Consider the following 26391-nt stretch of genomic DNA (forward strand, 5'->3'; position numbering starts at 1 on the left):
TTATATATATATATATATATATATATATATATATATATATATATATATAGTGTGCCAAATATTTAATATGCAGAAATCAGTTTTAAAGAATCCAGTGCATATAGCAGATGCAGACAGTGGGTCGCTTTCAACTAACTTAGAGTAGGCCCATTAAAATGAATGGACCCAAGTCAGCTTTGTGTATTAATTTCAGTAGGTCTACTCTGAACAGGACCCTCTTTGGATGCAACCCAGTGTCTCTTCAGATACAAAGTTGCCCATGGCCATTTCAGGGGACATGTCAGCTATTGCTGGCTGTGTGGCCAGTCACACCTAGTGAACTGTGTCTTCTTGGTGCTGGCGAATCTCTCTCATACCCCAACATTATGATTATATATTTATTTGTCCCCTGCCTTTCCCCTCACATTAAAGGATTGTTTGAAGGGAGCAGCACTTAGCATATTTCCCTTGCTCAGAATGACAACATGATGCCATAGCCACAGAAGAATAATGGAGGGATAAAAAAACTTAAAAAACAACAGTGTTCTGAAACAAATAGGATTTATTTATTTTCAGTTGATCCAATTGGGACACTTTAGAAAAGTGTTTTAAATAGCATGTCATGGCTGTACATAATCTTAATAATGTTATGTTTTACGTATCCAGTATCTTGTTTGAAATATGTTAAGACTTAATTCAGAAATGCAAATTAGGAGTGCAAATAAGTATGCGTCTTTTGATGAGTATCTTTTGAGGTTTATCTTTTTTGGTTTGAGATTGCAGTTGCTCCCTCCCCCCCCCGACTTTTTCATAACAACTTCGTCATAGGTAGGTGTACCTGGAAGTCAGTATGGGCAGGTAGACAGTTTAAAACACAGACTTCCTTTGCACAACTGCACAGATGAATTTCATAAGAACGAACTGCCAAAGAAGAACCATTCTTCCCCCAGATGGTCTCTTATAAGTTGCTGCGCTGTATTTTTGCAAATGGTGAATGCTTCCATATGTCTACTGTGGCTTTTTTATATAAAAGTGTTGTGGGAGCTGTTTTTCTTTTTCTTTTTAAAAGGAGCAATGTGATTCCTGATGATGTTGCATAAATAAGGGTGATTATGTATTGTGCATTCAAGAGCTCATTTGGGTGCAAAAGGAAAGGCGAATTGTTGAGGATTGATTTGTGAAAGGGGACTTGTCTTTTTTGTATGTTTGTGCAGGAATGGCTGGGAGCTTAGCTACCCTACTCCACGATGGTGTTATGAATCCAGCTGAAGGTAATGCCCTCGCCTATCAATGGTTCCGTGGTGAGGAGAGGAGGAAAGGAGAATTAAAATTGCCAGGAACCCATAAGGCCTACATAGTGCTTTGAATTGTTTTTTCATTTTAAACTGTTTTATTGTTGATTCCACGCCTCCCATGAGTTTTTATGGGAAACTATTCACAAATGGAGTCAAATAAGTAAATGAAATGTTGCAGATTGGGAGACACAGACAGTTCAGCATTGTCAGTAAAAAGGTAAGGGTAAAGGGACCCCTGACCATTAGGTCCAGTTGTGACCAACTCTGGGGTTGCGGCGCTCATCTCGCTTTATTGGCCGAGGGAGCCGGCGTACAGCTTCTGGGCCATGTGGCCAGCAGGACTAAGCGGCTTCTGGCGAACCAGAGCAGCGCACTGAAATGCTGTTTACCTCCCTGCCGGAGCAGTACCTATTTATCTACTTGCACTTTGATGTGCTTCCGAACTGCTAGGTTGGCAGGAGCAGGGACTGAGCAATGGGAGCTCACCCCTTCATGGGGATTTGAACCACCAACCTTTTGATTGGCAAGTCCTAGGCTCTGTGGTTTAACCCACAGCGCCACCCGCGTCCCTAGCATTGTCAGTACTGACTGGCAAATGACTCCCAAATTTCTGCGAGGGTCACCTGGGAATTGAAACGGTACATTTAGAGCAATTACATTAGTTTTGTTTCAGAAAGGGCAACTCCAGCTCCCATCACGCCATGCTTTTAAGTTCCATGATACCATTTAAACAGCCATGGCTTCCATCCAAGAATTCTGGGAGCTGTAGTTTGTTAAGCCCCTATTACCCTCACAGAGCTACAGTTCTCAGAGTTCCCTGTGAAGAGGCATTGATTGTCAAACGATGCTGGAAATAATAGCTCTGTGAGGGGAATAGGGGTCTCCTAAAAGCTCTCAGCATTCAGTGTTTGTTGGGGGAAGCCATGACTGTTTAAGGTGGCACCACAGTGCTGTAAAGGTAAGGTCTGAATGTGGCCTTTGTCTGATACAAACACTTTTGTGACTGACAAATGTCCCCGCTTGGCAGCCTTGAGAATCCAAATGAAATCTACTTTAAACTTGACAGTGGATTGGGTGACTGATATTTAATCTGCCAGATACTTTAGTGTATTTGGCTTTGCAAGTTTAAAATTTTAAACTTTTCAGATCTTGTAATTCTGAAATTAAACTTTTGGGACTTTGTCTTCCTCAAATATATTATCTGGGAAATTACAATGGCCATTATTTACTATTCTGTTATTGGTTGGTACGCACCGCCGAAATCTGTGAATTGCATGTAATTTGGCTTTTCTTATTTCTTTTCTTTCCCTGCTCGGGGCGCCCCCAACACCTCGCTGTGCCTTCCTGCCCACTGAGCCAGTGGTGAAGCAGCGCATGCAGATGTACAACTCTCCGTACAAGACGGTCCTGGAGTGCATCCGGACGGTGCATCGGACGGAAGGGATGGGTGCCTTCTACCGGAGCTACAGCACCCAGCTCACCATGAACATCCCCTTCCAAGCCATTCACTTCATGACCTATGAGTTCATGCAGGAGCAGATCAACCCCCGCCGACAGTACAATCCAAGTACGCACATCATATCGGGGGCTGTGGCTGGGGCTGTGGCGGCTGCCGCCACGACTCCCCTGGACGTCTGCAAGACTCTCCTCAACACGCAAGAGAACATGGTGTTGAGTTCTGTGAACGTTAGCGGACATCTCTCTGGAATGGCCAATGCCTTTAGGACAGTGTACCAGCTGGGGGGCATCGCTGGGTATTTTAAGGGGGTCCAGGCAAGGGTGATATACCAGATGCCTTCAACTGCCATTTCCTGGTCTGTGTATGAATTCTTCAAATATGCACTTACAAAGCGTGAACTGGAGAAAGGGACGCCGTGCTGACATGTCCTGGTGCTGCAGCTGCAACCCAGAACCTCTGAGATGGCAGAGTCCCTTTGTGGGGGTGCTGGAATTCTCCAGGGCTCTTTATGAGACTGTGTAAAGGTTTCTGGTAGATTCACCCCTGGGGACTGCTCTGTGTGTGTGTGTGTGTGTGTTTTCTTAGATGCCAGAGAAATTGATTCTGTACCTTCCCCCCTGCTTTTGTTAAACCATATTGTGCAAGGATTGTTTGGCTTGAACAAGTATTTATAGTTTTATTTGGAGTTTATAACTGTGACCAGTTTGTACAGGGTTCTACAAGGCTTGAAGTGCTTTTGAGGGCTGCCCCTGAGGGGCGAGGGGCAAAGAGAGTTCTTGTGGATTGGACTTTCCCCTCTTTGAAAATGTAAAAGATTGAGCCTTTTAGCTGAACAAAGTTCTATATAGAGAAATTATGCGATATAAATTGATGGATAATGTTTATCCTTTTATTTTTCTATATCAGTGAGTTGGGTGGCTTTTAAGAGTTTTAACAGCTGAACAAGAGTTCTTTTTGTGTGTGTGTCAGAAGAGGCTTCTGCACTATTTTGAAAAATTGTGAATAGCATTATCCCCACCTCTCCTAAACCAGAATGGCTTTAATCATCACTTGTTGTCCAGTGTCATAGTGGTAAAGAATTCTCAATCCTTAAACAGCTCCTTAAATTCTTCTGAAACTGGATACTCAAAGAGGCATAGGACTTTGAAATCTTAAGAAACTGCCTTATGTGAGTCATTTCCCTTTCAATGTATTGGGATCGGTAGGCACTTCTGGAAACTTCAACCAGTTTTGACTAATACCGAGTAGAAGACCAAGAGTACGTAGTTTTGCATAAAACTGTGTTTTAGCAAACCCTTAAATGCCTCTGATGGTACTTTAAAACCAAATTGCATCTCAGTTTCTGAACACGTGTTGTGTGACTTTCCCCCACTAAGACCCCTGTGCCTGTCCAAGACCTTTTGCAGCTGTGTGTGTGTGTGTTTGCAAATTTCACTCCTGCAAGTGTGCTGAGGGGTGGGGCATCAGTTTACATTTCCTTAGGAAAACTTGCCTTGAATCACTTCTTAGTTTTTGTTGTTGTTTTTAAAAAAGGAAAAGGCAAAAGACTGACAAGAAAAGGCAGCTCTTTGTTGTGGTACAGTTATAATGCCTCTGAACCAAAAAGCCTTTGCAGAGGCAGAGACAAACTTCACTCTCCCCCCCCCCCCCAAAAAAAGAGAGCGAGTGGTGATGTTGCTCTTGGCCCTCTGGCCTGTACAAATGAAGGTATGTAGAGTTAGTTCTAGCACTTGTGATAGCTTTGTGTCTGCTTTTTTATGAACACAACTTTTGTGCTGTCCCAGAAATGTTTTGTCCATACAAAGAGTACAGTTTACAGTGGTACCTCTAGTTACGAACTTACTTCATTCCGGAGGTCCGTTCTTGACCTGAAATTGTTCTTAACTAGAGGCGTGCTTTTGCTAATGGGGCCTCTTGCTGCCACTGCGCCGCTGGCACACGATTTCCGTTCTCATCCTGGGGCAAAGTTCTCAACTCGAGGTAACTCTTCCAGGTGAGCGGAGTTTATAACATGAAGCATTTGTAACCTGAGGCGTTTGTAACTCGAGGTACCACTGTATTTTTATTTTATATATATATATAGTTAGCAAATCAGGACTGCAACTGGATGGTCCCGTTTGTTGTGTGCTACACATCCCTGTATGTGGGAAATGTACAATTCTAAAGCAAGATACCGTATTGGCCCGAATATAAGTCACACTCCCCCCCCCCCCAATTCCAACCATGAAAAGTTAAAGTGTGGCTTAAATTCGCAACCTTACAGAAGTTGGCTTTTACGACATCACTGCTGAAACAGCTGTGCTAGGTCCGTGGCCCTGCCTTGCCTTTCAAGGCCGGAATGGAGAGAGCGCCCCGCCCCAGATGCCAGCACGAGGGCTGTTGGGGGTGTGGGACAATGGTACCCATCCTGACTGCGGCTCCCACGCCTCCCCCAAGGCGTCAGGGGGATGGGGGAGGCCGCTGGCAAAGCAGCACAGCTCCCCCCCCCCCGCCCCAGGAAGCATCCCCGGAGCATGGGGGAATGGTCCCCGTAGGATTTTCTTCTACATTTACAGGTGCCATTTACAGGTGTGAGTGCCTGCAGAATTTTAAGGGAGTGGCTTATATTTGGGTATTGTCTTTTCTTCTCTCCCCCCTTTGAATTTTATAGGTGTGGCTTATTTGCAGGTGTGGCTTATATTTGGGTCAATACGGTACTTAAAAAAGAAGAAGAAATCCTGTTGGGATTTAACTGAACAATATATAAGAAATAATTGTAACGGGCTGCCTCTTCCAAAGTGCCTGGGTCTATACACTTTATAAATAATAGTTATTTATAAATAGCAGCTATTTCATAGTAATCTCAATGCACTTGGTGGACTGGCTGCAGATCAGCCTGATGGGAATGGTAGTTCCATAGACCTGGTGGGCGCCATGTGGATGAAGGCTGCTCCAAGTCTATGGGTTGTAGAAGGTTGCTTTTGTGCTTGAAAGTGCCAACGCTCAGCCTGATCACTTTAATTATAAATACTAATGCACAACTGCTTCAGAATATTCCAGTCTGCTTCCTCAGCAGCGAGAAGTGAAACAAAAATACCTCAGAGGTTCCTTTTCTTTCTTTGGTGGGTTCTGGTGGGCTTAGAGCTGCTGCTGCTGCTCATTTGCATATTGGCTGCTACCTTTTGCCGCCATCCCAAATCTTTCTAATCAGTGCTTTTTTGCGGGGGGAGGGGGGAGAGTGCAGAAAAGACCCAAAAGGTGCCGGTACTCATATCTTTAAAAAGAACCATGAGTTTCAGTACAAAATGGGGGGGGGGATGGTGAGGGTACTCCATACTGGTCAGTACTGTCACAAAAAAGCACTGTTCATAATATATTTGTGGCAGAACGACAGGGTGTGCGTGATATGGGGCTGGTTCTTGAAAGAGCACCCCATGTAAATTTCCCCTCCATCTCCCCACCTCATCCTGACATGGCCAGTAGGGTCGCCTTTACCATGTTGTGATTGTATGTCCACACAGCACAGGCCCCTGATCTCACCACATGGGGGAAGTGTTCCTACTGGGATGGGCAGCCGGGGAGTAACTGACACAAGTCTTGTCTTCAGGGGTGGGCGTAACACGGAGGTCTGCCCTAGAACTTGCCGTGATCACTGGCCAAAGCACTACACCTGGAATTGCCCTTTACTTGACAGGGATGATCGTCTGCATTCTGAAGGTGTCCTGAGGTCTTCCTGTGGAGGGATAACCAGTCCCAAAGCCTCCTGCCATTTGATGGTTATATCAGACAAATTTTGATCTCCCCTCACCCTGCTGTGGCATTTATTTTGATTTAGGTGGGTTTCTCTCTTCCATGTGTGTGTGTTTGTATTCTCTGGCAAAAAGAGGATTCTATTCCTGGTGGTCAAATATTGATTGTAGAGGTGCACAGTTGAATTTGTAAAACACCTCTTGAATCACTACTTAAGCATTTTCAAAATCATGTGTCTCTTGCTTCTCGGCTTTCTTAGCATATATGTTTGGAGCAGAAGGAGGTTTTGGGTGGTATTCCACTGTATCCTACACAGAGTAGACCCATTGAAATTAATGAACCTAAGCTAAACATGTCCATTAACTACAATGCTTCTACCCCGAGTAAATATTGAATTTGCTGTCAAGCTTGCACTAAGTTTTAAAACCATTCTGTTAATACTTCTCACTGAATGATTTCCAGGAAGCTGAAGGATTTTTTTAAAGGTACCACTCAATATCTTCAGTTAAATGTTCTTCTGCAATGTACTTGCATGCTGATTTTCATTGCCCTTCTGAATACAGGCACTGATCACTTGGATATAAATGCAGACAGCAGTCCCAGCATACATTTAGTAACTTGGCCCTTGAGTAACTTCCTATTGTTGGGGAATAATCTTTGCTGTTGCCTTTTTGGAGATGTATGAGAGCTAGAGGCATGTTGGCTAAAAGCAGGGTTACTGCATTACTTGACTGGGGAAAACAGAATTATTATAGCAGCTACTGCTGGAAGATGAATGTGTGTGCATCATGGCTAGTTGCCTGTTTGTTCAACTGAAAATTGATATTAGGTTGCAAAATCAATAGGATTATTTTTCATTCTCTTAACAGTGTGTATGTAGCATTTTCAGCCTTTGGAATGTAGAGGGAAAAGACATTCCAGAGTGTCATACAAACCAGAGGAGAGTTTAGCAATAACCTTACTACAAGCTGCTTTTGAAAATCCCTCCTTTTCAGAAATTGGTTGGATGTGTATGTTTGGACAGGGCTTGCCTTGGATGAACTGTGCACAGAACTAGTGACATAGCTTTTTTTGAATTGGACCCAACTTTCTATTCGTAGATCAGAGTTGCTTTTGCCGAAGCGACTGGTGGATAACCACAAGTCTTCCACTACAGGAACATGCTGCAAGAGTCTGTAGCATGTTGGTTATGCCACATGCCTGCTTAATCACTGCACATTTTGAAACATTTTATGCACAAAACCCTCTATCACAAGAAAGTGTGAAGCAGTCTCCCAGTCGAGTTGGAAAATAGGCCTCTGGGAAAAGCAGTTTGGAATCAGCTCATGCATTGACTAGTGGTGTGACTGAAAAAGAAGCAGCACAAGTTAGCCAATCAGGGATCCAGTTCACAGCAGCATCTGCGCTTGCTAATGTTGCAGAATGCATGCATGAGAAGACAGAAGTTGCTGCGGGAGGGAGATCTGTAGCCGTGTCCCTTATGCTGCTGCCGTTAATACATGCCTGTGACCTTAAGGACAGTAACAGTCTAAAATCAACCAAATATAACTGACCCAGCCCAAAACTCTGCTGGCTAGTATTTTTTATTCTGTTGGGAATATGATTCAAAATACAAAAGAGGCATGGGGGTGGGGGCTTGCTGGACCATCCTTCTGGCTATGTTCCAGCCCTACATGTGCACACCAGCAGTCTGGCTCCTGGGGTCATTTTCCCTAGCCAGATTGTAATTCTGTAAGAAGGTGTGTGTGTTGGGTAGAATGGGGAGGGCAGGGTTCAGGAGCCCCGTCATCATGTTTTCTGCTTTAAACCTCACCAACCACTGTGCACACAATTGGGGACAGGCTTACATTTAAAGACTGGTCTCCCTTGATGCCTATTTGAATTGATTTCCTTGCAATCCAGATCAGAGGCTAGGATGTCACCATGAACTTGGCTGGCTTCTCAGAAGCTAATCTGTGAAGCAGCTGGGGAAGATTCTGACAGCCACCCGTGGGATGCTCTCTGAGTGCAGTCTTCATTTTTTAAAAATCAAACAAATCTGAATACTCATGAATGACCAGTGGCTGGGACTGGAGCTCCCCTTCTAAAACAGAGTAGGAAACGTGTTCTCCAGGGATTACAGACTACACCTGCCATCATTCCTGACCATTGCTAATGGTGGCTGAGGCTGATTGGCATGGGGAGCCCGATGACATCGGGGGGGGGGTGACTCGCTCCCCGCCTCTGCTCTAAAGCCATCTTCAGCTATGCCATGTCTTGGCTTAAGAAATTAAAATATTCTAGCAGCTAAAGTTTTCTGAAAGGTCTTTAAGAAACAAAGCAGACAAGTGCACACAGTGCTGCTTTGCATGCTATAAACGCACATTTATTTTTTAAAAAACAAGGGTGGATTTTTAAAAATTGATATTTTGTTCTTCTAAAATTGCCTTTTTATGTATTTACCAATGTCTACTTTTTAAAAGAATGTTTCTACATATATGTATATGTATATATTTAACAGGGGAGAAAGTTGCTTTTCTGAGAAATGCTGCTACAGTTAAAACACTGGAGCTTAAGAAATAAAAGTATTTGATCTGATTTCCATATGCATGCATTTTGTGTTTGATTTATTTTTTTGGGGGGGGGGTGGTAAATGGTAACTAGGAACTTATACTCAAGTTGTCTGTGGGGCAGAATTCTGCAATATGTTAATTATATTTTATCCCACCTACCTCCAAGGATCCCAGGGCGGTGTCACATGGTTCTGTTCCTTCATTTTATTTTCCCCACCTCCCTGTGCGGTAGAGCAGGCTCACTGAATGACTGACCCAAAATAACTCGGTGAGCTTCATGGCTGGGGATGGGGTGGGATTTGAACCTGGGTGTCCTCTGATCATCACAATTATAACAAGTAAAGGCTTGACTTATCTCGCTTTGCATATCATGAGTCTATCTTATATATTACTTTCACCTTTTAAGTTGAATTACTGAAATAAATGAACTTTTCCACAATATTCTAATTTTTCGAGTTTCACCTGTACAAACCTGGTACTCACATCAAAGTGAAGACATGTACCTTAAAATGTGTTGTAAGCACACAAATACGTGTTCAGAGGTACATCTTCTGCATACCTGTTGACTCTGGCATCACAGATGGATGTGCAAAGCGCTCTTATCTTTTTTCTGCATGTGGAAGCACCACAAAACAACTGTTTTGCAGAAGAAAATTTGGTGATCGCTGAGACTCCCCACCCACAGCAGCCAGTAGAACACACCCCCAACAAATAAAACACTGCCAAAAAACAGATCCCTTCTTGACAAATAAAAAAATATAAATTGGGAGTGGCAGTGGCTTCTGTTGGGCTTGGAAAAGTTGTCTGATGGTATCCATGGGTACCATTTGCAGGCCCCAGTGCTATGTTATAATGCACACGATATGTAGAAATACATATCCTGTGTATTTGGAGATGGGTGATGGAAAGACACAGACCCCCTCCATGACCCTAGGAAAGGATTTCATGATTTGGTAGTTGATAAGAAATTCATAAATGTACAGAATTCAGTAGCCTGTATTATTTTATGAAACAATGTATCTAGCACATGAGACAGTGCAAGTAGATTTAAAACTGTGGAAGCAGATGGCGGGGTTTCAGAAACTGAAATAGGGTTTCTAAGGGGCTGGAGGAGGTACAGTTTCTCTTTTCCAAAGTTCAAATGCAAAAATAAAAATCTTTATGTTCATGCATACAAAGAAAGCAAACTTTTTTGCATTCTGCCAAAGGCTGGCAGGGTATAATCATTCTTTTTCTTTCTTTACACTTCACTACTTTCTTTACACTTCATCTGATAATTTTGCTTTGGAATGCAAAGTCTATGCTGGTTCCCCTTTCACGTAGCTTTAAAAGGGCTATGTGCCATGTTTAAAGAAACTAAAAATTAAGAGTCCATATTTTGTGGTTTTCTTCGTGGGGAGGTGAGAGTGAATTCAGACATGCTACCCTTTTCCTGCTCCTCTCCATCTGTTGTCTGAAGTCCAGGAAAAGCTAATCCACATGATTCTACTGACTGCAAAATAAAAGTACAAAAAGTTACAGTACAGCATGTGAGCAATTACTGCAAGACAATTGCCTTTTTCTAGCCAATTTCTGCCTTACTGCTTAAGCACTCTTCTGCATTTGGCTGATCTCTTCACACTGTTTTTATAGTGATTCTGAGAGTACACACTGGGGACACTGTCTCTGAAGATCTCCTGTTGATACAGATTTGTATTTACAAAGATTAAGGATAAGCTGCAGCAAAGAGAATATGATAAATGAGTATACCACATTAATGCTACTGGTATATACAGATACAACAGTATTAACTAATTGTACCTTTCACCACCATCCCTAACCTCCATATGACATGTTGAACTGTAAGCTTCCCAGATAGCATAGTTGAAGGGGCTCTGAAGCAGCTCTGAAGCAGGAAATCGTAGGAAGGAATTTGGGGATCTCTACCACAGACATCTCAGTACCCTTCACAAACTGCAACTCCTGTGGTTCTTTGAAAGAAACACAGATAAACATGTTTCAAATTGGTTTAAATTTGCAGCATAGATATGCCAGAATTGAGAGAATTTTAAAATATTCACTGCATTACTGAAATCTGGAAAACACTGTTGCTCCCAATTTTAGTTCTCTTCTCCCCCATAGAGTTGTCTCATTAGAAAAAAATTGGGCATTAGATTGGCAGTGAACATTTCTTGTACTTTTGTTTTGGTGCTTGCTGCAAGGCCAAGGTGGTGGTGGTGATTTATTACTTACACCCCACCCATCTGACTGTGTTACTCCAGTCACTCTGGGTGGCTTTCAACAAAATATAAAGGAACAAAACATCAAACATTAGAAACTTCCCGAGACAGGGCTGCCTTCAGATGCCTTTGGAAAGTTGTATAGTTGGTTATCTGTTTGGCATCTGATGGGAGGACGTTCTACCGGGCAGGTGCCACTGCCGAGGAGGCCCTCCACCTGGTCCCCCGTAACCTCACTTTTTGCCAAAAGGCTCTTGGAGCTGGATCTCAGCTGAACCATGCGGGTGGAAACGCTCCTTTGGGGATACAGATGCGAGACTGTGGCTACTTCTACATGGCATTTCATTGGGTACTTCGTGCTCCCTATTCCAGCAAGTTTTTTACAGCACTTGCATGCCATCAAAATGCCACCATTTTTTAAAAAGCTTACTTGATTTTCCAGGGAAATGGTAAATCTGGATTAAGTGGGGAAATAAAATGAGATGGCACACACACACACACAATTTATAAATTAATTTTTTTACAATTTTTTTACAATGTTTTACAATTTTAAATACTCATTTTACATCCTTAATATTTCAATGACTTCCCTTCTTTCCATGGTTCATTTTACATATCATAAATCCCTGCAAAAACTATACCAATCAGTATTCGATTATTGCATCCATCAAAACTTATTTACACTGTTGAATTTATCTTAGGGCTGCCAGTGTTTTCAGCTCTACACAATTATTTTTCATATATTCAATAAATGTTTTCCAATCTTCAATAAACATATGTTGTTCTTGTTTTCTTATTCTATATGTTAAGTCTGCAAGTTGTGCATATTCTGTCAACTTATCTGATTCTGTCTTGTAGATCTTAGCAAGCCTGCTCAGAGTTAAATACCATCTGTGAATCATTTTCAGATAGTTCTCCTTCAAAGAATAACATGCTGTAAAATTCAAGTCAGTTTTCCAGAGTTTTCCCCAAAATCTATATTGTGTCCTCTATCTATTGCCCAGTGTGTCATTGAGGCTTTAACAAGCTCGTCTTTCGTTTCCCATTATAATAACTGATTATACATTTTAGACAAAAGTTTCTCTTTGTTTTGTAGAAGTTCTTTTTCGAATTGTGAGCTTTGGTTCAAAAAACCATTCTATCTAATTTAAACATTTCATGTAACTGATGGCATTGTAACCGATCTATAACATGGCTCCTTACATTTTCCATTGATTTCAGTTTGGGTTGAGATGGCTTTTTCATGAGGAAGAGTTGTAGATGCTGTGCAAAGATTGCCTGCATGAGCAGCACTAAGTCAACAATAAACGGTTGTCTTTGTGGTTTGTGACCAAACCATAGAGACATGCTAGCTGGGCATCACTAACGAGTCCAAGTTCCAGGGGCTCATGCTTTACCTAGGTGAATATTTTGATGTCAGAGTTGCTTCTCTTGGTGAAGAGGCACAGAGATGGACCAGCAGCTGGGTTGGGGACCCCCCCCAGTGTGTTCCAGGGGAAGAACATTTTGATATTTACTATCCCCACAGTTGGTGACTGGTGCCCAATAGGGCAGCAGGCCGAGACAATGTGGGGCAGATCCACACCCTACATTGAAAGCACATTTGATACATATTTAAAACACATGACTCCCTCCCACAACAATTCTGGAAACTAGCTCTGTGAGGGGGAAATTGCAGTTCTCGGGATTCCTTGTGGGGAGTCGTGTACATTGAATGTGCTTTCAATGTGTGGTATGGATTGACACTTAATCATAGGTTTATCCCTGGGGCAGCCCAGGATGTTTCGCTGCGGTAGGCAAAGCAACACCCCACCACCCCACCCGCCAATCTGGGGCCCCTCCCTGCCTTTGCTGTCATGCCTGCATTGCCACCAACCTTGCCACCGCAGCTGCACCCATGGCGAGGCTGGCAGTGGTGTAAGGCAGGGATGGGGGTTGAATCCGTCACCTGAAGCACATTGCTTCATCTTCTCTCATGGAAGCACTGGCCTTATTTATTTATTTTATTATTATGTATTAAATTTGTATCCTCCATCCTTCAGCGGACAAGGTTCTATAAGCACAAAACTCAGACTGAGGAGAAGGAAGAAAGAAAGGTAAGAAAGCCTGCAGGGGGCGGCCGCAGACGTGTCTCATTTGCCTTAATGGACCAGCCTCCCCTCTTCCCCCCAAACAGGCTGCCTTGTGCTAATGGCAGCAAGAGTCCAAAATGGCTGGTGGGCACCAGGCTGGTGAAAGCTGCCTTGGGGCTGCCTTGTGCAGGGCCAAGAAACGCCTTGATATCTTTGGACATGTCATTGCAAGGAAAGTACCATTTCTTACACTTGCTGGAACTGTGATTCATATGGTTTGGCTTTGACACATACTCTTTCAATATGCCTGTCATGGTCAGCAGTTCGATTGCCCACGACGTGGTGAGCTTCCCTTGCTCAGTCCCTCCTCCTGCCAACCTAGCAGTTCGAAAGCATGTCAAAGTGCAAGTAGATAAATAGGTAACACTCTGGCAGGAAGGTAAATGGTGTTTCCATGCACTGCTCTGGTTTTGCCAGAAGCGGCTTAGTCATGACCTGGAAAAACTGTCCGCGGACAAACATCGGCTCCCTCAGCCAGTAAAGTGAGATGAGCGCTGTAACCCCAGAGTCGTCCGCGACTGGACTTAACTTTCAGGGGTCCATTACTTTTTTTTATCACCCCATGGCGCTCTTGGGTTGCAGGGGCAGAGTGAATAGCGCATGGCAGTGCCAGCTACTTGCACAATACGGTGGAGCTCTTACCTGTGCAGGTCATGAGGGAGAGGTCTGGGGCTGCTGACCATCTGGCTTGCATTCCCTTCTCTGCCCATTTTTGCCTCTTGCCCTGCCCCCTGCTGACATGTGGCCCTTTGAAGGCTGCCAGAAGGGAATGTGACCTTTGGACTGAAAATGCACCCCCCCCCCCAATATGCCATGGGTGTTGCAGATTTAGCAGCTTCCCCGGGTTGGGCCACCTCAAATCATGCCTAGTTTGTCCCTGAGTTGGTAAACAGTAGACTAACCTTCTAAGTGCTGTGCCAGAACAGATTTACAATACATCTACGCATAATGAAGATTACACATTCAGATAAAAAAGACACACACAACTACTCGCCCCTAAGATCTTCAGATCAGTAGCTCTTACTGCGTTCTCATACATCTCTCACCTTTCAGAAAAGCACACACATTTATGACAAAGAGGGAAGGGGGTGTTTAAATATTTATTCGATGATGAAATCCAAAATATAAACTTATTCAGGACATTTTATCAAGCATAAGAAACACGTTATTGCTCCATCTCCTGTAGGTAAACACATCAGTCAAGCAAACCAGGCTAATCCAGATTGCGGGACATCACAATCCTGGGGCACTTTTTTAGCTGCCATGCATGTGTGTATGTTAGAGGGCCAGCAAAGAAGTCCACTTATAAAATGCTTTCCAAAGTCTGGAACTGGCAAAGTGAGAAGCAATCTCTGGCCCAATTCCTATTCAAGCTCCATTTTAGTGAAAACCAAGATGGGGCCCTACAACTCCTCTCAGCCCCAGCAAGCATGACTAATGGTCAGGGGAAGTGTAGTCCAATCCATCTGGAGGGCAACACTTTGACTTCATTTGTTTTGTTCCCTTGCTTATGAGAATATTCCATGCGAAAACGATGACTGATACTATGGGTGCTGGCTGTCCAAGTCAGCTGTCAGAGAGAAGGAATGCCTGTCCCCTGTCCTCAAATAATTCAGTTCCCTGTCCTTAAAGGTGACCTCTGAGCATGTTCTGCCCACCACCTGCTCAGAAATGCATCTCCATTTGGACTTGCAGCAGAAAATGGTCTTGGGCAATGGCACCTGCTCACCTCTAAATCTTGGTTTATTACCCCTCTTAAGGCTCCCAAACTATTTGAATTCCTTAACTTCCTCAGCTCATAGATATGCCTTTGTAAAGGCAAGATTCAACACCTTCCCATCAAACGTGCTGAGAAATAGATTCTCCAATGGACAGATATCGCTCTTATGTGATTGTAATTGTGGGGCACCGGAATCGTTGCATCACATAATTTTTGACTGTGCTTTTCACTTACCGGCCAGGAGCAAGTTTCTTGTTCAATATCTTAAGGGAATTGCCGATGATACGATTGAAGCCAAACTGAGATATCTACTAATTGATGATGACCCCCTAAAGTCACTCATGGTTGCCAGATTCCTGATCAGTGTCCTATCCCTAAAGAAGAGAAACGGTCTCCTGTGTGATTTGGATAACCCCTTTAAACCATGACCTATGTTTTAGGTGATAGCACCATTGTTTTAAACCATGATCTATGTTTTAGGCGATATCACCATTGATATCCTTGATTAATTTATGAGCAGAGGGCGATGTATAGGTTACAAATTTATTGTAATGTATGATGGTGGTCTTTGTTTTGCTTCGGTTACTGTTGTCTTTTGTAAGTTTTGGCGATTTTAAATTTGGAGGTTTAAGTATAATATGTTGGTATGGGAAACTGTCGTGTATCGGGCCAATGGCCGTAATAAAGATCAATCCAATCCAATCAATCCAATCATCTCCATGAAGCTGGAGCACTGCACATATACAGGAAAGTGTTTGTGCATTTAATACAGGATCCAAGCTGCAGTCCCAAATTTATGCACAAATTAAGCAAGCTACAGTTTGGGCCTTCTAAATGGGGCTTCTAAATACAAGAAAATGACTAAATTTCAAGTTTTACATATAGGCACCCCCCATACGCAAGGGTTACGTTCTGGGACCCTGCACACAAGTGAAATTGCATAAAATGGGGAGCCCCCTCTAAGCACCCTTTAAATGCTCTTTCTGCCATGAGCTCTTCAATCCATACAAAAATTACTGTATCCAAAAATATCCACAACTAGAATTGAAGCTCTGGCACTGGCAGGAGGCTGGAGGATGTGTGGTAAAGCATCTGCTGCTGCTGCTGCTGCTGCTGCACGACCCCAGACACCAGCTGTTAGGCGGGGAGACTGAGCAGCGTAACCAAAGCCCCACTGCGCCACTGGTCTCTTTGGGGCTTCCACCACCCTCAGCGACATCCTCTTCGGGCTCAGGGACTCCTTAGGGTAGTGATAAAGCGGATATCAAATCCAAACTCTCCTTCTCTTCTTCCTCATGAACCACAGGGACTCTCCAGCTCTTTCCTGCCATTTCTGGGTTTGAATTGAAGTATTTAATTATTTACAAGGTCACGTGTAAATGGAGAGACGCCTTTAATGCTGTGAACTCTCTGCATCAAAACCCAGGTTGAAAATACATGTACAATAAACCTTTTTTAAAAAAACAACAACAACACACACATACACACTTGTCTCCACTGTGTTTTCATTTTCCAACAGAAACACAACCCTGGTTACGTGCCTAGAACCCTGGGATCTCTTGCTACCCCAAGGCGTAGATTGGGGTGGTTTGTAACAATATTGAATCACCTGTAGCTTCCCTGCCCCATAAAGGTGACACAGCTTACAATATAACCTCTTGGTCTAACAAGGGAGAGGATGTGCCAAAGGGATTCTGAAGAGCACACAGAATAGAAGAGCTTAGTTTTTAAAATAATGTATTCAATGTTCCTGAAAAAGGGCTGCTTTAATATCCTTGGGGATATATTTTTTCTGGATGAATACGCCACAAAGTTTACCTGTTATGTGAGCACCAGTTCTTTTAACACACCCTGGAACCCATCATTTGTTTGCTTAAGCTATTAAATTCACCTTTCCCAAGCAGGTGTCCCATTAGCCTTGGCCATGTGGGCTGGGGAATATCCATAGGGCATGAGGCTGGGGAAGACTGGGTTAAATCAGGGGTGGGGACCCACAACCCACAGCCCACATGCCTAATTAGCCCCTCCAAGCTTCCCCATTTGGCTCACCAGGCTATTTTGGCCAAGCCCATGTGTGGGACAGGCAAAGTCAAGACTGGGTCAAAAGGGGGGTTGCAGGCACAGCCCCCACTTTCAGCAGATTGTTGGTGATTGGAGAGAGCACCATGGAGCCAAAAACCTGACAATTAGCTGAGATTGGCTGCACTAAGGAATTCTTCGGGAATAGCCTAGTGTAGCTAAAGGAGCAGGAGCAAGTAGCTTGTTTCTTGTCTGCCGAGACTTTTAAAGGGATTTCCCTTAAGCCTGGATCAGCTGACTGTTAAATGAAAGTCATTTAGGACTAATCTACACTGCTCAGATAAAACATTAAAAATGGACAGGAAAATTGGCTTCCAGGTGGAAAAATCAAAATTGGAAACAGAATTGTTAGAATCCAATACTAAAAATTTGTCAAAAATGTATAACTTACTGTTGAAATGGAATACGCAGGATGAAACAGTGAAATCAGCTATGATTAAGTGGGCACAAGACATTGGTCATAACATTATGTTTGCTGACTGGGAAAAGTTGTGGACCACCGGTATGAAATTTACGGCATGTAATGCCCTAAGAGAAAATATTATGAAAATGATTTACAGGTGGTACATGACCCCAGTCAAGCTTGCAAAAATTTATCACTTGCCTGATAATAAATGTTGAAATGCAAAGAAAATGAAGGTACCTTTTTCCACCTTTGGTGGACGTGCCCTAAGATTAAGGCGTTCTGGGAAATGATATATAATGAATTGAAAAAGGTATTTAAATATACCTTTCTGAAGAAACCAGAGGCCTTTCTCTTGGGTATTGTCGGCCAATTGGTGCCAAAGAAGGATAGAACATTCTTTATGTATGCTATAACAGCAGCAAGAATACTCATTGCAAAGTATTGGAAGACACAAGATCTACCCACCTTGGAAGAATGGCAGATGAAGATGATAGACTATATGGGACTGGCAGAAATGACTGGCAGAATCCGAGACCAGGGAAGAGAGACAGCGGAAGAAGATTGGAAGAAATTTAAGGACTATCTCAAGAAATATTGCAAAATTAATGAATGTTAGAATGACGTTGGTTTAGAAACTGTGTGGTTTCCAGCCGGATTGGATAAGTAGTAAGAAAAGAAGGGTTAAAAACTAAACGAAATTAAGGGAAAGGATTTGCTGAATTAATAAAATAGAAATTGGAATACAGAGAGGGGAGGTATGGGGAAGTCGGGAAAGTAAGTTATAAGAAAAAAAAGGGAATGAAATTATACTTGATTGTTTTTTTGTCATGTTTTCTTTGTCTGTTTTTTATTACTGTTTTGTTTTGTTTTTATATAACTTTTGAAAAACTTAATAAAAATCTTTAAAAAAATAAAAATAAAAATGTGTTATAAAAATGTGGCACCAGAGGGCGCTGTACAGCAGTCAATAGAAAATTGCATTGAGAGCTATATTACTTTTTAAAGCATTTTTACAGATCAGTGTAGATCCAGCCTTAATATGCTATGTGAGAATCTATCAAGAGAACAAGCTTTGGTACTGAGAGGCCTTGGTAAAGTGAGTCACCCCTCCTGCAATGTTGGACCTTCCCAGGATTCAGGAGAGCCCTGCGGGGGAAGCTTACCTTGGTGGCCCTGCCCATTTCTTCCCTGCAGTGCCCCACATGTTGGCTGAACTTCTGGGGCATTTTGGAGGCTAAAATAGCCAGTGTAGTTTTGGTTCAATCCAGTGTTGGCTGGTGCCCAATGGACCTTGTGGGGCTGCTAGGAGGTCCCAGAGGCATGGCCAATGAAGCCATGGGGTCAGGGCCAAGTTGTTCTGGTTTTCTTCCCATCCTTCTCCCGTGGAAACATAGGCACCATCTACGCGGGGCTGTGGGAACCCACACATGTTCAAGTCCTAAGCCATGGCACACATACGCTGCAGAGTGTGCCAACATCACATGCGCATGCTGTGGTAACGTCAGCATGCCCTGGGCACCCAGTGTCGCGGGGTCAAAGTGGTGCGCCTGTTTGGAAAGATACTGCAGACACTTAAGCATTGCAGTTTTACAACTACTTAGCACCTAAACTCCAGTATTAGGTACAAATCCGGAGCAAAACAGAAACTAGATTGTCACCATTTTCTTGCATGGATGTTGTTCAATGAATGAATGGTGGGGATCTGTGAAAGAGAATGAAGAATAATCTAGTTTGTGGTTTGCTTTGAATTGAAATGAGATTTGTGCAAGAGAATTATCCTCTGGATTGTTGTGCAAAATGCCTGTCACCATCTCATGACAGATCAAATAACTACATGCTGTACTGGTTTCCGAAAAGTCCCCCACCTTCCCCCAATTTTGTGTCCAGCTCTGGTTGCCAAAGTTCTATCAGTTGGAATTGGATGACTTTTGTCACGTCCTTTAATCCAGGATCTGGGCAGTATTTGTTCACCGCATGCGATTATTATCTCGTTTACTTGATGCTTTGTTTCTCAATCAAATATTATTGCTGCTTCAGAGGCAAATATCTCACCTCTCTTCCCTGACAATGTCATTAAAGTCCATGTTTACTTTGGATGACAAGATACTGCATAAAGTATAGGGGAGCTTTTTTTTTAGCCACACCTGTGGCTTTGTTCTGCAAATGAAAAAGGAAAAGAATGACAATATATTTATTTGTCCACAATGTCCGTTCAGATTTCTGCTAGCAAGAAAATGGGAAACTAGTGGGGCAATCTGGACAAAGGCACTGTACGTAAACCAGATTTTGCTCTACTGTGTGAAAACAAAGACAATGGGTTTATTCTTATCAGATATTTTGCACTTATTCCTGTGTGTTTGATATAGGCATGCTTGAGAAATACAATTTCTGTGGATCCTGATCGGAACTGTCCTGGGCTGTATTCACACAGCTGTTTATTGCATTTTCATGACATTTCCTAACTGATAATTCCCACATTATACTTGAGCTTTCACACAAATAAAAACCCACTTCCAGAACTATAGTGGAACATTGCACAAATTTAGCACTCATTTTCATATTATACTTTGAGGTACAATAAGTATTTAAATTTTTGTTGTTTAGTCGTGTCCGACTCTTCGTGACTCCATGGACCAGAGCACGCCACGCACTCCTGTCTTCCACTGCCTCCCGCAGTTTGGTCAAACTCATGTTTGTGGCTTCGAGAACACTGTCCCACCATCTCGTCCTCTGTCGTCCCCTTCTCCTTGTGCCCTCCATCTTTCCCAACATCAGGGTCTTTTCCAGGGAGTCTTCTCTTCTCATGAGGTGGCCAAAGTCTTGGAGCCTCAGCTTCAGGATCTGTCCTTCCAGTAAGCACTCAGGGCTGATTTCCTTCAGAATGGATAGGTTTGATCTTCTTGCAGTCCATGGGACTCTCAAGAGTCTCCTCCAGCACCAGAATTCAAAAGCATCAATTCTTTGGTGATCAGTATTTAAATAGTTTGTGCTAAATGTGGAACAATGAATCAGCATGTCTCACCAGAAGGCTGGGGATTTGAGCCCACCAAGGGTTGGCTGCAGGAAAGGTTCCTGCATTGCAGGCATTGGACCAGGTGGCCCTCAGGGGTGCCTTCAAACTCTACAATTTTATAATTCTATGATATACACATTTTTCTGCAATTTCCCTGATTTACTTCTGCAGATTTGCTGCCCTGGCCTCCTTCAAGAGAGGCAAGTTAAAAACAAGTAAGAAGAATTAATGCAGAAAAATGATGGAATTGATTTATGAACAAATTCACAAGTGACACAAGTGACATTTCCTACCTATCTACACAATATATCTATGCAATATAAACAATATGTGAACCAAGAGACAGCCATTCTTTGAAATTCGCGTTCTTCAAATTTTGTGATGCAGTGCTTCAATCAATGTTTACAAAATTCCATATGTTATGAATATATTCATGAAAATTGCATGCAGAAATGCATTATTTTAGGAGAAGCTGCTTGCAAAAATGTGTACATTACTCAAAACTGCATATGAAAATGTGTTCATTTTACTACCCACCAGCACAAAAATGCTGATGATTTTTCATGAGAATTAAAAAATGCGGAAACCTGAATTTAAGATTGGGAAAATGAGAGAATTGAAATTGACAGATTTTTTTTCCATCCCTGCTCTTGCTACATATCAGACAGGCCGCATCTCTGTTGTATTTCCAGTGTCTGTTGAAGACTTTCATCTTTCAAGAAAAGCATTCTAAGCAGGGAATTTTATTCCATTTGATCTCTGTATTGGATATGAAACATTTTATAAAAGTAATTGTTTTAAAACAGTCTTTAACTGCTTTTACATGTTCAGTTGTTTTATGTATGTTTTTCTTGTATTATGAAATCATGATGCTTCATAAGAAGCAATTCATTAATGAAAGAAGAAGAAGAATGAAAGCAGATCCTGTGGTAAAGGAAGTAGGGTCTGACCACCCTGAGTTAAAGGCACAGGATCAGGTCAGGCCTTCTGATACTTTCTTTCATATGGTTGAACCATGACTTCCCCACCACCACCCTGCCCAGTTTTCCTTTCAGGGTAAATTCAGAAACACTGGGAGCAGGGATGCCTGTGGTGCCAGAGGGGCTTACAGCAGGCACAGAGGCCAAAGGCAGTCCCTGGCCTCTCTGTCTGGCCCTTGGAACACCCCAGAATGAGCAGGAGGGCTCCCCAAAGCAGCTGGACTGGCTTCCCACATTTTGAAGAAAGGGAAGTAATACACCTTAGCATCCAAAGGGGGAGCTATGTAAGACCATTAAGTCCAGAATCTAAAATTACCTCACCAGGGAAAGCTCCCAGTTCAAAGTGTTGGTGTTGACCTTTAAAGCCCTAAATGGCTTCGATATGGAGGAGTGTCTCCACCCTCATCACTCAGCCCAGACGCTGAGGTCCAGCTCTGAGGGCCTTCTGGCGGTTCCCTCCCTGCAAGAAGTGAGGTTAAAGGGAATCAGGCAGAGGTCCTTCTAGGTAGTGGCGCCCTCCCTGTGGAACATCCTCCCATCAGATGTCAAGGAAATAAACAACTATCTGAATTTTAGAAGACACCTGATGTGACAGAGCCCTACCAGTATTTTTTCTGTACCTCCAAAAGCCAGTGCTGCATCCCAATACTTCTGTGTTCCCCACGGTCATGTTATTAAATTTCCTATCCTTCAGAGACTCTCTGGAGTCTTTTCTGTCCATTTCCTCTGACTAATCACAGCTTTGGACAGGACAGTCAATCATGCAGTTTGCTATGACTAACAGGTCCCACTCTTCACCCTTGTCTCTGGAGGTAGGAGTGTTGGACCCCGCTCAGGGTTCGGCTAGATACAACTAACATACTGTACAACTGCATGGCTTTAGTGTTCTCAGTATCGTTACAAGAGAAGAGGATGGGAAGAGAACCAGAACAAACTGGTCCATCTCCAGTAGCCCCCTTGGACACCCCCCAGGTCCAGGGGTCACCAGTCTTCACTGTACCTAATGATGCCACATCAAGTTCTGGTAAATTCCAACTTGGCAATACTGCTCTAATTTTAGTCAAACTCAAGACTCTTAACAATTTTATGGAAATATGGTGTCCTTTTATTATTTCCCTGCCTGGTAATGCATCAAGGTAGCAGGCTCCATCTCCACATGGACAACTGTAGCACAACCTAATTTGTAAAATACATGGGTTCTTCCTCAGTGGGGTGAGTGGCGGGAGGTGGACGGTAGTGCTTTTTGCTATAAATGCACAACTGAATAAAAGCATTAAAAATTAGAAATTGGTCCGAGACCTGGGAGAAGAGGCTGTGGAGGAGGACTGGAAGAAATTCAAGGACTATTTACAAAAATATTGTAAATTGTATGAATGTTAAGAAAGATGTAAGATTATTAACAATAGGGCACCATTAAGCTAGTTAAAAGGAATATGAAGATAAATGAAAATATAAGAAAAGATAAACTTTGGATAAATATTATGCTAAAATTAAGCTTTTAAGGTTTGGGTAAAATTATCTAAAATTAGGGACACAATACTGGAAAATTATAATATAAGAATTGAAACAAGGTGATAAATTGCTGGGTAAAGCTCGAAAAATTTGGAACGCAGGAACGAGAGATGTGAAGAAGTCCAAAGAAGTGAAGAAAATGTGGTTATTGAAAAATTATATGTTATTTTGTTTGTTTTTTCTATTGTATTAAGAAAATCTTTAATAAATATTTTTTTTTAAAAAAATTAGAAATTGGGTGGTAACTCTTATTTTCCATTTCTTCTGTTCAGTGTGGAAGAAGCTGACATCCAGAGGATGCCATCTTGTTTCTTAAGCCACAAGGCCAAACGCCCTAAGTGGTCCTTCAGCCAACAGGCTGATGGCTGAACAGCTGCACCCTCACAGAACTTAAGTCTTCTTTGTTAAAGTCTCAAGGTTATACATCCTTTTTCTATGTATCGTTTTCAACAAGGTATGTGTAAAAGCTGATTAGGACTTTGAGGCCTGCTTTGCAAATACAATGGAAAGGTCCCCTGGTGAAAGATATTTTATTAGATAAATACTCCTGGTAATTCCTCTTTTCACTGGCACAAATAAAGGACAAGAAGGTTTTGACATCTTGTCAATACCCAACCAAAGGCCATTCAAAAGGGAGGGGAAGAATCCTGTTAGCTAGTCAAATAAAAGCAGAGGCTCCACAATGGAGTGTGTGAACAGAGGCAGAATCTGGCTAAAGCTCAGGGAACAAAATATCCCCCTTCAGGGCACTGGAGAAGGGAAAGGAGCTGTTGTCTCCTCTGGGCAAGCCATGGCTGCAGACATACAACCCTTGCTTTTTATCAACTGGCACACCACAAATCCAAGCTAGGACTCTAACCTGGTGGCTGCTGGCCATTTCAGTATCTCACAGTGACTCCATAGTGTAGTTCCAGGGCATTATGGGAAATTTAAATAGCCACCCCACTGAGGGGTGCCCCTTTTAATTTCCCATAATGCCTCTGGGGGAAATACGACTTTCAACAGCTCTTGTTACTGTTGTTTTGAGAAAAAGATAAAAGTAAGAGAATTTCTGGATACCAAAATCCAAGTTTGGGGCACGTGCTCTTTGGTAAGAGAACCCCAACACAGATTTAAAATCACAAAATATGCGGCAAAGCAAAGTGTGGAAATGCAGACTGTAAAACCGTTAACATGTGCCCTTCCAAATGAGTTCCAAAATGGTCCTCATTAAAAGCTCCTTCCAAAGTTTCCCTCTTCCACTAGCAAGTGAAAAGGCTGGCCCACCCATGAGGCAAGATGAGGCGACTGCCTCAGATGGCGCAGGATCCACAGGGGCAGCAGATCTGGCCTGCAAGGAACGCATAGTCTGCTGCCGCTGCCTCAGGAACCTGTCAGCAGATAACATGTTCAGGGATCTGCACTGGCCACTGATCTGTTGCTGGATCAAATTCAAAGTGTTACTAGTGGTGGTTAAAGCCTCCAACAGCTTGAGACCAGTTTGCTTGAAGAATTGCCACGAGCACAGAATATTCATTCCCAACTTGCAAGAAATCAATTCTTTCCCCCCGTGTGGCAGCATCTATACTTTGGAACTCCCTGGCCACTGATGTTAGGCAGAAGCCTTCATTATTTTGTTTTGAGCACCTGCTTTAAATGTTTTCCCCTCTGGCAAGCCCAGGCGTGTGATTTTGCTAGTTTGAGTGTTTTTAAATTACTACTTTTGTTTTATGTATTTATATTCTTTAATGAAACCTCAGGAGGCTGTGGCCTCTCTTTCACTGGAGGTTTTACAGCAGAAATTGGGTGGCCACCTGTCATGGATGCTTTAGCTGAGATTCCTGAATTGCAGGGGGCTGGACTAGATGACCCTTCCAACTATGATTCTATGAACTTTCTTTTAAGGCTTGTTGTTTTTATTGGCATTTTAAATTAATATTTTAGAGTGTCTTGGAAACCCACTTAGAGGAATTTTGTTCCAGTAAGTGGTGTATATATCTTGTTAAGTAAATAAGCAAACATAAAGTTGGGAAGGAATTGCTTTCCCTTACTTTCCAGAGCAGCAGCTGTATTGGTCTGTTCCAAGAGTGCAACCCATCAAATTCTGTGGGGTGGCACAGGGCTGGAAGTTCTAAAGTTAGCAATAATTGCTATAATTTAAATAGAAAAACATCTCATCCTAGTGGGAAGACTGTGATCAGTTGAGCAGCATGTTGGCCCACTCCGCTGGGCAGGTTTTCACTATTGATAACTTCAAGGTTACACCTGCTTCCCTTCTTAGGTTTATCTTTAAACCAGTCTTGGACTGGGCAGTGCTTCAAGTAGAGAACACCTTCAGAGAGAGGACTGTCCTCCGTAAAGTAGGACACATTGCCACCCTAGCAAGGGTGTTTTTCTTGGCATGGAGGTAGCTAATACGATCTATTAATCTCTACAAAACAAACTGTACTAAAGTCGCAGGAGTCACAAGGACAGTCAACAACTGGGCAGCAGGCTTTTAATAGGAATCTTATGCTGATATTTGTGAGATGGGTTTCTTTTCATTCCAAAAAAATTGGATAAAGTTCATTCTTCCTGTTAGGCCCCTGAATTATTTTCTCTGAGTGGATTTTTGTTTGTGCAACCTAAGTGAGTTGTCAGCTCTGGAGGTACAGAAATATGTCCATCTGGGAGGGACAAACACTCTTTAGCTTGGTTGCCAGCATAACCTGCTCAGTGTGGCTATTAGCTTAGACCAGAAGTTGATAAGTTTTTCCCATGACAAAACTCTCAAAACTGCCTTGCATCAAGTCTGACTAGAATCAGGCTAGATGTCTCCTATACCATCATGGTTTCCGACCGTCACTGCCCTACAGTAGGGTGAGGAACCTAAGATCCCCAAGCTGTTGTTAGATTATAACGCCCATCATTTCTGAGTGTTGGCCATGCTGGCTGGGGCTGATGGGAGCTGGAATCCAAAAGCAGCTAGAAGACCACAGGTCCTCCTCTCCCTGCTCTACAGGGTACACAGAAATATAAATGACTGCATTTCCCCCCTGTTATATCCACATCAATAAATACTGTGGAACCTGCACCTGCAATATTGCTGCATGACGTACTCCTGGTACAAACTTCAGCCATACATTTTCTGCAGCCCCTTCTTCATTTCCCCAGTTTTCCAGCTTTAAAGTCAGTGGATGAGGCCCTCCTGGTGGTCCCTATCATTGTGGAATGAGGTAGGATACATGGTGTGAGGGCGCATGAAAGTCCCCTTCCCCAATAGTGGTGCCTTGCACATGGAATTCTAAACTCTTTGGCCTCATCCCACTGCCTTGTGGGACATCTTTGGGAGAAGAAT

At 42.8% G+C, this 26391-nt stretch overlaps 1 protein-coding gene across 2 annotated transcripts in view; it reads left to right on the top strand.

Moving 5' to 3' along the window:
* SLC25A37 (solute carrier family 25 member 37) overlaps nt 1-3615 on the top strand; it is a 32374-nt gene extending 28759 nt beyond the window's left edge. The window contains exons 1-3 of one of the 2 annotated variants that reach the window (XM_081891126.1): nt 66-520; nt 579-1250; nt 2635-3615. In XM_081891126.1, the coding sequence (XP_081747252.1) occupies nt 1196-1250; nt 2635-3155 (576 nt within the window). In that variant the 5' untranslated portion in view covers nt 66-520; nt 579-1195 and the 3' untranslated portion in view covers nt 3156-3615. Of the gene's footprint in view, nt 1-65; nt 521-578; nt 1251-2634 lie in introns of those variants that run through there. The other variant, XM_081891125.1, reaches the window with a different exon arrangement.
* Nucleotides 3616-26391: the final 22776 nt, after the last annotated feature.

Source organism: Podarcis melisellensis, assembly GCF_964234715.1.
Source record: "Podarcis melisellensis genome assembly, chromosome: 15".
Lineage (NCBI taxonomy): Eukaryota > Metazoa > Chordata > Lepidosauria > Squamata > Lacertidae > Podarcis > Podarcis melisellensis.